Source organism: Harpia harpyja, chromosome 3 (genome assembly GCF_026419915.1).
Source record: "Harpia harpyja isolate bHarHar1 chromosome 3, bHarHar1 primary haplotype, whole genome shotgun sequence".
NCBI lineage: Eukaryota > Metazoa > Chordata > Aves > Accipitriformes > Accipitridae > Harpia > Harpia harpyja.
Genome location: NC_068942.1, coordinates 38,107,096 through 38,122,476, shown reverse-complemented (window position 1 = coordinate 38,122,476; position 15,381 = coordinate 38,107,096). Strand labels below are relative to the sequence as shown.

Here is a 15,381-nt window from a genome sequence, read left to right as displayed (position 1 = left end):
GGATTGTTTGTTTAGAAATTATTGCTTACACTCTTTGCAGTGCTTGCAAGTTGCTTAATTGGTATTACAGCTGCTTCTAGGCCAATCTACTTGCAAATAGTAGAATATATTGTTAGAATGCAGATAACTCTCTGTAACAGGGTGGCAGCCATGATAAAAATGGCAAAGAGAGTTCATAAAAGTGAAAAAAATGAAGATGAATCTGTAATTGAATAAAAGCTCTTTGTTGATAGTAAAGGAGACTATTAGTTACCACAGAATGATTTTTGAACTATTATAATATATGACATGAAACATGAATTGGTAAATATTTCTCTTATAAAAAGTAGCATTTCTTCTGGCCATTTCAAACCCAGAATTAATGGCATATTCTTTATGTGGTTCATTCTTGAACTCAGCATATTTTTTGTGGAAAGTTAAAAGCTTTTTTCTTTTTCTTCTTGACAGAAAGTAGTAATATTGTCTATCGTCATTCCTCAATGTTAATGACAATACATTTGGCTTAATTGCAATCCAATATATTTTTATATATCAGAATTATAATTTCAGATCTTTTTTATTCTTTTCACAGAATATAAACGAAGAATGATGTGATATTAATGCTTTCTATGTACAGCTCCAAAAGGATCTTCTCTAAGGAGTTGGAGTAAGATAAACAGTGAGAATAACTTTTCTCTGGTACAATGTGGTGAAGCAGAGGAACTGAAATTGTGCACTTTTGTACAGGCTAAGGACTTAAAATGTTTGTTATTTTGTGAGCAGAAGCAGTTCTGGAGTGAATTGAACTTCTGAAAATGCGGCCATGGACTGGTTCCTGGCGTTGGATTATGCTCATCCTCTTTGCTTGGGGAACTTTACTCTTTTATATTGGTGGACACCTGGTACGAGACAGCGAGCACCCAGATCACTCTAGTCGTGAATTATCCAAGATACTTGCTAAACTTGAACGTTTAAAGCAGCAAAATGAAGACTTAAGGCGGATGGCAGAATCTCTCAGGTAGGATCTAAAAGTAATTAAAACTTTTCAGAAAATGGTTGAAATATGAAATATCAGAAATTAAATTGAAAGGGTTGTTTGTGTTTTTTTTTTTTTGTAAAATCATGTTTAACATTTAAAAGTATAGGTAAGTGTTTTAATCGGTGCTATAACGAACTGAAAATATATTGCAAATCCTTTAAACAAATAATGTACATTTACCAATTAGTACATTTGGTCTAATATACTAATTATTTAACAGCCATTATTTAATGGTGTCCAAGTGTTACTGTCACAATAACAGAGTTCTTGCAGGTGATTAACTCTTCCAATGCTAATTTCAAACAAGTGCAATTATTACGATGTTCAAACCAGTTAGAACAGCTAGTGACTTTTCTACACTTCTGCATGCAGTAACTGGAGGAGCTCATTTTAGAAGTGCTGAAAACATCTGTACAGCTTGTTGAAGATAAACATGGACTTGCTGAAGATGAGCTGTAGTAGAGTGCTACATTATATAAATTCTTTTAACTAAGTTTTTTTCCTTGCCTTGCTGCTAAACTTGTAGCAATACTTGTAAAATAGTAGGATCATCTCCCTTTTTATAATTATTTGTTACATTATAGATGGGTACAAGTACAATTTAAAGTGTTTTCATTTACGTTTTTAGACAGACAGCTTTTAACATAGACTTCTGGTATTTCCTTTCCTAAGAACTTGCAAGGGAGAGCTTCGTAGGCAGGATGTGCACCAGAGTCAGATTGGATCTAAGTTTGTGGACAGCACCACACACAACCCAGAAGTCCTGATGGGTCGTGGGGACAAGTGCAGAGGCTTCATATGTTGTAAGAAGCTAGAGAAGAGCAAAGCTCCATACAAGATTTTACAGAATGGGAGGGTGATGTTTATTTTTAAAATCTCTAAGTGAGCTGAATTCACTTAGTGTCTCTTTCACAACTACATACTCACATGCACCAGGGCATGTGTGTAGTAGTGGTCTGGCCAGTATCACCTGTGTAGAACATGGAGAGCAAGGGGTACTGGCAGTTGAGTCGTCTTCATGTCTTTTGGGCGGTTCTTGCTTGGCAATGAGAAACTGATTTTGGACTTGCCTTTTGATACCCTTTAGGAGCAGATGCCATTTTGGATCTTCTACCTTGCTATTTTGGTTCATAAATCATAGGAAAAATTATGGAATTGCACAAATCTCTGTTTTCCTTATTAGGGTGTTTTATGGTTCTAGTCCTGTTCTTGTTACCTTATCTTTAAGTCAGTTTGTTTCTCCCCTTTATTTTAATGAAATTACACATACGTACTCTGTTGCAGTGAAATGAATACCTTTCCTCTTAACCTTGTTCTGATGTTTCTTCTGGTGCATTCTCTCTCTTTCATGCATAGCCGGGGTATTTGGTCTGGTGGCTGGGTTGACTTCCCTGCCTTACTGAAATCTCTTTTCACTGCACTCTGTTCCTGCTTTCTGGAATGCACTGGAGATAATGGCTGCATGCTGACGAGGCTTCTTAGCTTAGAAAAACAGATGTCTTCATTTTGAATGTATCAGCCCTGAAGAAGTACCTTGGTATTCATGTGGTGCTGCACAGAGGTGGAGAAATGCTGCTGACCAAAGTGCCCTCTACAATAAGCATAGATAATCTTCACCTTGAGTAATATGGCCATAAATGGCCGACAGGTCTGTGGTTCTCCACGCTCAATTTATTAACATATGATAACAACTGCATTGGCAAAAAGTTTGATATATTTTTGTTGACAAAATGGTGTAAGGTAGAGTATGCTGCTATGAAGAAACTTAAGCAAGATCCTATATTTGAATAAAATACAATATCTTTAAATTCCTTTAATATTAGACAATAATAGTCAACCTTAGGGTTTCTTGCCTCAGAGGGGGAAATATTTGGACTTGAATGTAAAGATTACCACCCTCCATGCTTTTAGCCCCCCATGTTTGGCTGACTTGAATAAATGGTGATGTGATGTATTGGACAGTCATTGAAATATAACCACTTCAAATTACACAGTGACTAAAAGAGAGTAAATGTTCTTGATTTTACTTATGACAGGGTACTCTTTTCCTCTCAAGAAGGAGGCAATAGGGACACGATATGCATAGATACAGGCTAAGCTATATTTTAGGCAGTGATGATTTTTCTAAACACCTTTCTGTGTTTCCCTAACCTATCTATATTCAGATAAATATTACATTTTCAGTGGCCAAGTGTTAAATAATAGCTTATACTGTTGATAATTTCCCATGATTTATAGAAATAAAAACATTAGTGTAGTTCTAATGTAAACATGTTAGAATAGAACATTCCAACATTCCTTCTCTATGCTTCAGTTAATTGAAACAGCAAGTTTCTAGAATTAGATTAGGTGATCCCAAACTGTCTTAACTGGACTCTGTTCAGCTTCTTTTTTATGGATATGTTGCTGAAAAATATTTCTGAGACCTTTCTTCAAAGTGGTTGTGTGTAACCACAGGAGAATCTGAAACTCTTGCATGAGAAAGCCTAAAATGACTTTAAATGCCAATTTGATCAGCAACATATCTCCAGGTTCAGTAGTCAGTGCTGGCTAGAAATGAGCCAGCTTGGGACTGGAACATATTCAGGCATAGTTTTTTGCTGGAAGTGATCTGAGATTGGTGAAGTACTAGACTTTGAAGGAAGTGATGTATCACAATGTAGAGCCTTTTCATTATTTTTATTGAGCAAAATCCATGATGCTCTTTTTACAGAAACTTCACAAGTAGGTTTGAGAAATATCCTGGTCAACCTGCATCATTAAGGTATTAAATCGTAAATGCAATACGGAATTTCAGTATCTCATTTCTTTGTTTGCCAGACAGAACAAGTGGTGTTAAAAATAATTGTTAGCTTTAAAATCTTCTCATTTACAGTTTTATAGCAATACAGCTATTTAAAATGAGGCATTAGTCAACAGTCCATGGATTTAGTATCTGTGTCCTGGAAAAGATCACTGCTGCTATGAACATATATTAAAGAGACAAAACATTTCTTAACTTCAGAAATTGAATTAGAATTAGACAGAAAAGATTACTTTTGCTCCAGTTAACATCTTACAGTGAAGACATAATTTCTTTTAGGCTTTACTGATCAAAGGCAGAAAGGCTGGAGCTATTATTTGAATATTATTTAATTGCTGGAAATTTTGTCTAATTACTGATACTGGCTGTGAAATCTGAGTGGTTAAGATGACAATCTTTACATCAGTGTAGCTTGTAAAGGGAAACCTTGCCAAGTTGGATTTCGTTACACTGAGATAAAAACTTGTTTTTGCTGCCCTTCTCCACTAAGATTTTGTATCTAGAGAACTAGAGGGTTTTTTTATTTCAACAGAAAAGCAGCACACTTTTTGCAGTGAAGATAAACAATGTATTATGGCACGCAACAGGGTTAAGCTAATGCATGAATACAAGCATATTTCAATAACAACTCTAACTTAAGGTTACTTTGGGAGGAGCTTAAACAAGATGAGAGTGCCGACGTGGAAAATTTTAACAATAAACAGGCGCCTGATTAACTGCACTAGTTCAAGTATTTTGACATAATTAGATAAAACTTTTGGATGGTAAAAAGCTCCAAGTTAACAGAATTTATCTTAGTGGGAAAAGAAGCTTTGTGAATGGTAGAAAATTACCATAATATGTGGCTGTGCCATTAATAGTAGCTAGTTAGGACAGGGAGGAAGGGACAGAAAGCAGGTATGATTACAAGAATTCAGTAATTTAATAAAAGTATAAGTTGTGGTAAAAATTCCCTTTTTGAAATTAGAGAAAACTGGTATTTAATCTTTAATTACCTTGGGACCTTAGTTATATGGTACAATACATTTCAATACAATACATTTCAGTCGCCTAGCTTTTCCCATTATAATGGTTTCCTGTGACTTCTCTGACTTTCTTCTCACCTGATAAAAGTGTCAGTCCTCTGGGATGGTTGAAAATAGGAGCTGGGCTGTGTTTAGTTTCATCTAGCCATCCATGAATGCCAGCATACAGTGACAAGTGATCTTTCCACTCTGAGATTTGAATGCTCTTTTGCTGCCAATTTATGTAGCAGCTCCTCATCCCCAAAGACAACAACAACAACAAAAAAAGAAAACCAAAAACATGCCTTATGAAACACACCTTATGTGCATACAAAATCAACTATTCAAAAGTTGAGAAATGTCGTATCTGTGACAAAGCTTTATAAAATCTTGCTTAGCCCTTTTTTGCTCTATGATACTTAAATCATATTTGATCTTGTAATTTTTCCCCTGGTTGCTTCTTTTCACACAGAAAGCATGAGGACTAGAATTAAGGTTTTAGGGCAGTAAGTTCTGTTTGTTCGGTGGTTTTTTTTTTGTTTTTTTTTTCCCCCCAACATTTGTATGTTTGATTTCACAAACTACATCATGTTCTTCTGATTTTATTTTATTTTTTTTTTAATATTTGTAATTTATTACCCATATTGGTTAAGGATAGTTCATATTTTTCTAAGGATTTTTGATGAGGTTATTTTGAGATACTTTTTTTTAATATGTGCCTTTGCAATAGTGCAAGTTGGAAGAGTCACATCTTTTTGAAAATCACCTGAAATAAAAATATTCCTTTAGGAACTGAGTACACTTTTGTGGTGCACTTCTGATGACTTGAAATGACTTCAGGCACCACTTAGTGTTTACAGTGCATTTGAAAAGCCTTGGGTGAGAAGTTACTGTAGTTTTTCTTTTGCCAATATAATGCTTTGTAAAAACCTTACTTGTGGGCTATGAAGAGGCATAGATGTGTATTAGTGATGCAGAAGATAAATGGAATTAAAGGTGTTTTGTATTGCCTGAGTTTTAGAAACTATATGCATGAATATTGTGGTATAATGAGATTTGGAGTTACCATAGTCTTTACATGTTTATAAACAATATTGTGTGAGCAAATCTGGTTTCATTTTAGAATCAGCCTGGATCCCATTAGTACAAAATAGTAATAAAGCTGAGTTTTTTATAGATTGTTATTTTACTATTCTATACCCAGTAGAATTGGAGGAGCCCTTTCAAGAACACTTATTACAGAAGTTGTAGGTCTCACAGCAAAAAGGGAAATCTTTACTATAATTTTTGTACTTGATAGGGAGTAATAATCAAATCAAAGTATTACATAACGTTGTTTCATTGTTTGCCTGTAACGTAGTTCTACCTGAAAATTTTATTTACTAGTATGATTACGATACGACTGCTGAAGGCTGTCACTGTTGTGTCTAGGTGATATAAGGCTTTTAGAAGGAGGAGAGCTTACACTACTTTTGTAATGTCTCATTTTCTTAAATGGAAACCGGAAAAGTTGTGTGTATGCCTTCACCTGTGTGCTAGACATCCTTTTTTGCAATACATGAAAGGTTCGTAGTATTCACGTGCTGCTTTGTGTTTTGCTGGGTGATAGTCAAATTTTTATCTTTTATGGTGTATTAGTGCTATCCTCTCCTGGAAGGTAAACGTAGCAGTATAGGACCCAGTAATTTCAGAGTTCTCTTCAGGGAAGTAGAGAATCTTTTCAAATATATTTATATTGTGTTCATATTACTAATACATCACATTACGTATATATTTACTTCCTAGAGTCTATTAAATATTACATTTTGTAGAACCTACAGTTCTTTTAATAAACTCAGTAACCTGTTTCTTAATCTGAATAGTGTCATGTGTTATAAAGTAGAACAGGAGTGGAAAGGGGCAAAATGTAATCAAACAAATAAAACCAAACACCAGTATTTCTAGACATTATTCTCATAGTTCTGAGTGTAGCTTCGGAAAGAAGAGGTAAGATTATAATTTTGGAAGAGCACTATAGTTGCTTTAATGTAGTTGGCACTGAGGCTGGTATAGAATACAAACTCAGGATCAATTATCATAAGCAAATCTATTAAAGTACTTCAGTTAATTACTTAGGGCAGTTGTTGGGCCCCGTAAGCCTGTAGTAAGCATTGAAAGGGACTTAGATACAAGAATAGCTTTGGGTTGATAAAAATTTAAATATTATTTTAAAGTACTGTTTTCTATTACATGTATTTAAAGTGTCTCAAGTTTGAAGCTGTGGGTATTGCACAGGCCAATGTGTGAGGGAGGAAAATCATGGAACTATATGATATGCATCTCTGTGCTCTTTATTGGTTTTTGTGCAATTCTGAATTAAGGGAAGGGACACATTTTCAGTGGATATAGATCAGCACTGATCAGAGCTGTGCTGACTTAAATTGATAAGGGATGCTGCTCACTCTTTATTTGCAGGTAACATTGAGTTTTCTTTCAGTTTTATATACTGAAGAGGTTTTATCTTAGAAGGGTGAAGTGACAGTGACAACTTATATTCTTGCTGTTTGTTTGTGTGTGTTAGTGGTCACTAAACTAATAATTAAACATCATTTTCTTCTTGGGGGAAAAAAAAGTGAAAGAAGAGAAGCCAATCAATCATAATGTGGCTTTAGTTAGTTATATACATTGCAGCTCCATAGAAAGAACTTGGAAAGATATAAATGAAAGAATGAGAAAATATTTGATTGTGAACTTGTGAAATCTTACATTTTTCCTTTTGCTGATAAATTAGTGTAACCTTTTAAGTACCTTGGAAATAGGAAAAGGTTAGAATGTTTTTTATAATTTACATTTTGTTTTAAAATATTTTTACAATTATTTTACACAGTATGGCAGTTCTTCCAGCTAAATTGAACATGACTACAATTAATTTTTGAGTGGTTCTTTTTGCCTTCAGAGATTCAGATTAGAGATTGCCGCTTTGCCATTGCCCCTCGTAACCTGAAGGTTACGAAAAAGTGGCTTCAGTGATACGGATGATGTAGACAGAATTCTTTTTTCTGTCTTTAAGTGTAGCTAGATTACTAAACGAAGGGCAAAGCAGAAACTGGTTATCTCTACAACATAATCTTTTTGATGTTTAAAGTTATACAGTAATATCTTTATATGAGTTCATTATGGAAAAGATAATTCATATTAGTATAAAATGATAGGAAACAGTATGTAAAAATCACACCTTGTAAGTATTGAGAAAAATAATTCAAACAAAACCACTCTTTGATGTATTATCATGGCTGCCCATGTAAGTGGATTATAATTTTATTTTGTATTTATAACTTAATTTACAATGTCATCATAGCAATAAGTGAAGGGTATTCCATGCTAGATGCTTACTGACATGTTCTTTTATTGTTGATTAGAATCATAATAGTTTAGATAAACTTACGTTAAACTCACTTCTCAAATTTTAAGGAGCAAGTCACTTGTCAGGACTTATTTTGGTATGAAAATTTATGTATATGTTTTTCAACAGGCATTCTTATTCATAAGTATGCGTTATTCCTAGGATATTCTGGAGTAGAAGTTATCTACATAGATGATGCCATGAGTATAGATAAGGATTTTAATTCAAACACTTCTCCCTCAAATGTTGCCTTATCTCCAACTCAGTTGATGTACTTGTAGAGGGCAGTAACAAGCAAGCTGTGCTGGTTGCAGAGAAGAACCTTTTCCTTAATTTTGAGACGGGATGAAAGTGAGGAAGACAGCAGTTCCAAGTCTGATGAGGTAACAGATGTAGAGACAAAACTGCAAAAAGAATAACTTATTTTAGTTTTATCCTAAAATGATGTAATTTTTGAAAGTCCAAACAACTAGTTTAGGAGAATGCCCCCCACTCCCATCCTAGCTCCTTTTGTCTAACAACCTAAGTACAGTAAATGTTTTTATTACAATATGCCAAAGCAAGTTGAATGTTAAATGGCATGTACTTTTCTTTTTTAAAATCTTAATTGTATCAAATGGTCAGAATTATTGTGCTTCTTTCATATCATCCACAACCATCCTTCTGTAGGATTCTGTAATTGCTACTTTAACAGACTTTGCTTGTGTTCAGAGGATGTATGTGCTGTCTGAAGATTTCTTATGGTAATGAATTTGTATCCTTTTACCTTATTGTTCTTCACAAATTCTACCTTTAGGGAATGTGACTTAAGCAAGATAAGCCATTCCATTTTTCCTGGTAATTTTGTGGTTAGTTGTCCTGTCACAATCCAAATTGTGCTACCAAGTTGGCAGATCACAAATATATTTCAACCTTGTGGTTTTAAACTAGGGCAAGACCTTAAATGTGTTTCAGTATGCTTTTTTTAAAGGTTTGTTTGTATTGTCTTGTACATGGCAATACAGTATTGTATCTCAACATGGTATCATACTGTACATTCATACAGAGGGAGTATATTTAGGGAGTGCACATGTTTAAGATTAGAATATTTTCCTCAGTTTTGTCATGCTTCTTCCCTCAGTGCATAAAAAAGCAGATATATGACCAGTTATTGATAATTCCTTTTTATTTACCATGGTAGCTTTAAAACACAAATAAATATTTTGCAATAATTTAATTATCCCTAATTTGCTTTCAGTAGGGAGCTTTAAGAGTGCAGAATTTTTTACTACATGTCTGTCAGGCTTTGTAGCTTCCTCTTCCACCTCTCCCACTCCCTTCTGAAAAAAGGGGCTTAAATGCTATGCTTTGTGTGATATACCTTTCTGATGCTCACATTAGGTATTTAGTCCCTTCAAATGTTCCAGTGAAAACGGACTTTTCATCAGTTCCTAAATTTTTATTGGTATTTAATTATCCAGATCTGAGAGACATTAAAGTTGATGACATCTCACTAGGATCTTTACAATGCTGTCATTTTTGATTTAGGGTGAAGATACTCCCTCTAACCACTATTTTCTCTATGCTAGAGACATCTTTTGTCTGGCAAGGGGTCTTTGCGTATGGTGCCTTGAAACTCTGTGTATGTGTGTGTGGAGAGAATATCCCTTTCTTTTTATGCTCATACTCTGTTACAAATGAAGAATCATCTTCATGTTCTGCAAAAATTCTGTATTCTTTATAGTTTTCGAGACTTTTCATTACACATGTGCTTCCTCTTTTCCTTTTCGGGGTCAGCTCTTACAAAAGTCTTATAAAAGGTGGAATAATTTTTAACCCTTGGGTCTACCAGAAGTGTCATTTCTCTCGAGATGAAAGGGGTTTTTATTTGCCCTGCTTTAAATTTTAATTTGTGAGGTGAATAGAAGATCCATCAAATTTCTATACTGTAATAATTTCAGTTTATTAATATGTGGATTCAAGCTGAAATGATGATCAAACCTCAGTAATACCCTCATGGCTGATGTATGGCTTATAGATTTCAGGATACATATTTCAATGCTTCTCCTGTGCTCACATACCAGAAATTTCACAAATGGATGTTACAGTTGCTGGTGATGTTTTAGGTGACCAGCAGTTTAGAATACCAGAGTTGTCATAAAAAAAATTATCACGATGGTACATTTAAGAAGCTAGGATCTCGTTCTGAGTCCAGAAAATACACTGAAATCTTCTTGTGCCAATATGTAGGAAGACTTGACTTAAAAGTGAAGTTCCAGTGCTGGAGTTCTTTTCCTCTAAGGATATATGGCCAGCATTCAAGTCTAGAATGTATTTCCTGTGTGAATATAAAAAGTAGCCACAACTTGAGTCTTGTGAAGGCACATCCCTTGATTAGGCCTTGCTTGTGTGCCAGTCAGTCCAACAAATGGTCTGAGTTAAGCTGCTGCAAATAATATTTTCACAGGTAGAGCTGAGGACTGGTCTTGTCAGCGAGTGGAGGTCTTGTAAACAGCACAGTTTAACACCAGGTTGAATCTGTGTGCTGCAGCTCTGTTATGAACTGTTTTTCTCCTATGGGATTGAGGTTTTGAATTCTTTATTTATGTTAATATGTTCAATTTCTTCTGGTTTTAAGAAAATGCCAAAAAGGCTTATAAGAAAAACAGTATGGAACAAAAATGGCAGGAGAGCTGAACTGTTAATGCAAATAATTTATCAAATAACAATTATATTTTATAAGTCATATAATTTCTTTATTTTCTATATCCTAGGATACCAGATGGTCCCATTGATCAAGGACCAGCTGCAGGAAAGGTACATGCTTTAGAGGAGCAACTTTTAAAGGCCAAAGAACAGATAGAAAACTATAAGAAGCGGACAGGAGATGGTTGGTAGATAAGTTTTCTTTTACTTCTAAAACAAGTTTTGGTATTCCATATCACAATTGTATTGATTTCTTAACAAATAATTCAGCTACAAGTGCTGATGCTTTCATGTTTTTTTTTGTTTTTTTTTTTAATAGGAGGCCTTGGAAAAGACCATGAAATATTGAGGAGGAGGATTGAAAATGGGGCTAAGGAACTTTGGTTTTTCCTCCAGAGTGAACTGAAGAAGTTGAAAAATCTAGAAGGAAGTGAACTGCAAAGACGCGTTGATGAATTTCTGTCTGATTTGGGTCATCAGGAAAGGTACCTGTATTAGTTGATTCTGCATATGTGTTGTAAGGATTATGGATTGATTTAACTAAACTACTGATATACTTCTTAAAAATCTCTTAGGATAAATTACTGGTATATGGGATACAATATCATGTCTGAAGCATGAACATGAAATTATTACTTGTATTTCATGGGACAAAATATATATCCAGTTTATGTCACTATAGCTTAGAGTATGACCCTTTAACTTGATATATTTTCGTTTTTTGTAATCAGAAGACCTGGGTCCTGGCTGCCAATTGTTGCTTTTCAGTTACATCTGTCTATATATGCTTATATCTGCATATTTGTACATATAACAAAACCATTAAAAAACCCTTAAAAATATTTATTTTAGGTATCTGATTGTGCCTTTCATAAATACTAGAATATAAGTTACATTGATCGTTGGGATATTATATAATTGGAATTACTTTAAAATTGGGTAGTATCTTAATTTCAGGACTAATTCTCATTCTGAAAAGTCACTTCTTTTTGTAATTAGAATTTAACAGAATATTTCAGATAGAAATTACCTTTAATTACACTGTCATTATTACGTTGTTCAAAAATGTGTTGGAATTATATTTCCAGTTGTTGTTGATCTTCTGGCCTCCCCATTGTTGAAGTACTTCTTGTATTATACTAAAACATTCTGTATGAGTTTTGTTCATGCTGAACAAAATTAATCCAGGAAGTGTTAAAAATTCAGTAAAATCTGTCTGTAAGCCTATATATTTATAACTCTGTTCCCAACATGACTGCAATGGCAATTTGTGTCTCATTAGTAAACAGTCATAAGAAAACAGTTGAATTAACTAAATATACCACCTTAAACAAGTATCTCTTTTCCAAAAAAAGCTGCGATCTTCTTGTGTAAACATCAGTAGTAAAGCATGAGCCTTCAAAATACTGTAGTAAAAGGAAAAAATAGTAAGAATTTTCAATTATTTGGAAATAATGTAAACACTATTTAGAACAGTTTAAAAATAATATGAATTTGATTATTAATGTGGGCAAATAATATAGTCCATTAAATTTTGTAATTTAATATTCCACAATTCCAAAACCCAGTTTGTCACAGATTGATGGAGTTTAAAGAGAGAAGGGACTATTCAATTATCAAGAGATATTATCTATATAAAATAAGCTATTACATTTCATCCAATTATTTCTCTGCTGACTGCAATTATGTATGTTTGACTGAAATAAAAGTAGAGCTTGGCTGAAGCAGAAGTTTCCAAAAGACTTGAGATCTTCAGTTTAACAGTCAACTGACAGAGAAGCTGCCACTTCCCTGGACAGTTTCATTTCAATAGTGACCTCCACCCAGAAATACTTGCTCTCCAGAGAAGTTATTTCTATTTGGGTTTCTTGGACTTAAGGTCATTGATTCCTGACGTACCTTTTAAACTATCTGTGCCAAAACTGGAGCAAGTAGTCTAATGCCAGACTTACTGATGTCCGTCATGAGAACAAAATCACTTGTGTACACATTTACTGCTCTGTTTATATAGCCAGGATCACATCAGGCAGTTGCCACAGTGGAACCTTGAATAATGTTGTATGTTTGATGCCAGAAAGTTTTTATGTCCCTGCCTCCCAGGATGAATCCTTTTCTTATTCCTTTCCTTCCTGCACCAATAACTATTAATTCATTAGGCCCAACTTGCAAGTTTCTGTATTTTTGACAGCCTTATCTTCACATCTCTCGGTACTTCAGGATGAGGTGAAACCCATACTAGAAACGCATACTTGTTTGCATTGAATAATAAAAGTCTTCCTCGCAGGCCTCTGGAAGTTGAGATGAATCCCACTGTGGAAGTCCAAAACCACTGTGGTACTCGAGACGTTTGTATATGATGCAAGCAATCACAGTTGTGCTCTCCTTTTTTTTTTTTTCTATATTTAAGAATTTTCTTGTTGAATAAAAATATTCTTTAGACTAACACAGTGGTTATCAAAAGCAGAATGTCCTGGAGTCTGTTGAGTCTTAGTAGTAGATCTGTGTAGACCTTCCTGTGTGGTGAGGTCCCCAAAGAAGACTAAAAGTCGTTTAAGCTAAAACCAAACAGCCGGAAACTAGGTTTTATTAAAATAAAATATAGAAATTTTTTTTTTTTGCAATATGGAAATTCAAAGCAATTGCATAAGAGAAAATAGATACAAAAATGTTTCTACAATATTCAGCCTGTGTTCCTGGTGTATTTACAACATTGGCTTCGGGCAATAGAATTATCTTGCATTGCAGAATGCTCTACTTGGTTGCCTCTAGTCCTGAGGAAGTTCGTTCTTTTCCCTTTGAGGTCAGGCTGTCTGCTTCTTTCCCTTTAATCTTTCAGTCTTGCTGCGTGACTTGTAGGAAAACTCCCAGCTCCTTGTGGGCACATCCTTTGGCCTGTGATGCACTGCTGTCTCTGGGGTGTTCTTTTCCCTTAGGATACACAGCAGCTCCTCAGGGAAGGAGCGGTCTCTTTTTCCCTCCACATGGTCCATCTGGTCTCTTCTCCTGAAAGGAACATAACACAAGTTTAGAATGAGCAAATCAGATGCTCTCGTTCACTCTGAGAATTACAACTTTTTGGTGGGTTGTTTTGTTGTTGCCTTTTTTTTTTTTTTTTTTAAGTACATGCATACTTGTTGATCTTTTTAAGGGATTTAACAAGTTGCTGAATGCCCTTTTGTTGACGGTGATGTCTTAAAAAATTGTTACCTATGTATCTTAGATAAATGGAACACTGCATGTGAAGCTGGTATTACTTGTTTTTATATATATATACATAAACATATATATCTTAGATATTTAAATATATATTATAATCTAATATTTGGATTAGAAAGATTAGTGTTAATTATAAGTACTTAAAGAAGTTTGTAATGCCCTCCTTATGTGGGAAAGCACATAAAGGTGTGGGTAGTGATCAAATGATGCAGTAACTATGTAAGGAAAGTGGCTAATATTTATTTTTTTTGTTTGTGAGGAAAGCCTGTTGTGTCATAGAGAAGACTTCTGGATAAGTAGTATTAGAATTCTTTGTTAATCTTGGTGCTGTTATGCAAATGGTCTGCTACTAATATGATAGTGCTTCTCTTGTTGGATGCATTAATCACTATTTCTTGGCTGTGTCCTAGGGGTTGTGTAGATTTTCTCCCAGAGTGCTGGTCTTAGCAGATGTTTTTGTCCGGTATTTCACTACTGATTCTGTTTAAGAAACAATGTAGCCCGATGCAGATTTTCCTGCATTATGGAATATGTAATTGTATTCTTGTAGTTGCAGTAGGGAAGAGGGTTGTTGAGAGTAACTTCATCTTAACAGTGGAAAGACTATTTAATATAGAGTTAACAAAAAAGAACAGATTAGTCTTCTAGTTGGCATGCTTGTTTTCTATGTTGGCATTACGTTGTTTGCAAAGTGGCTGTTACTGACTTAGTTTCATTCCTTCTCCTCCTGGAGAACAGCTGTCATCAGGGCTTTTGTGATTGCTGGCCAAGGTTTGATGCATAGTGTTTGGGCATATTTTCACATTACTTCCCTTGAATTTGGTGGAACATATCACATTTTTTTTCTTTGAGTTTTTATTCATTGATGCAAAGTTTCTAGGAGCATTACATGCAGTTTTGTCATATGGCTGGAATAAATGTCTAGACTGATCTTTAAAAATGTGTTAAAAATGCCCACCCTCCCCTCTTTGTTTGTGACAGTCAAATGCAGATGAAATATATAGCCAGATTCTATACTCCATTCTGCTTTCCAGGAGCAAAATGCTTTTAAGAGCAGCTCTGAGATTTAATTTATGATATGAAACAAAAATAACAACAACAAATTGATATTGTTAGTTCATAACACAATGAAAGACCAAGTTTGACTTACTAAATATCTGCAATGCTACTGTCTGAAATTCTTACAGCCATTTTACCACCCACAATAGGCTCTAATAATCCTGTGCAGGCTCATCTTTTGTCTGCACTTAGCTATCTTGGGCTCATGGATTAC

The 15,381-nt window shown here is 34.6% G+C and overlaps 1 protein-coding gene across 7 annotated transcripts in view; it reads left to right on the top strand.

Moving 5' to 3' along the window:
• FUT8 (fucosyltransferase 8) overlaps nt 1-15,381 on the top strand; it is a 131,787-nt gene that overhangs the window by 65,150 nt on the left and 51,256 nt on the right. For 6 of the 7 annotated variants that reach the window (XM_052781958.1, XM_052781955.1, XM_052781956.1 and 3 more), the window contains 3 exons: nt 572-997; nt 10,961-11,076; nt 11,212-11,377. In XM_052781958.1, coding sequence (XP_052637918.1) covers nt 795-997; nt 10,961-11,076; nt 11,212-11,377 — 485 coding nt within the window. In that variant the 5' untranslated portion in view covers nt 572-794. Of the gene's footprint in view, nt 1-571; nt 998-8,488; nt 8,591-10,960; nt 11,077-11,211; nt 11,378-15,381 lie in introns of those variants that run through there. The other variant, XM_052781959.1, reaches the window with a different exon arrangement.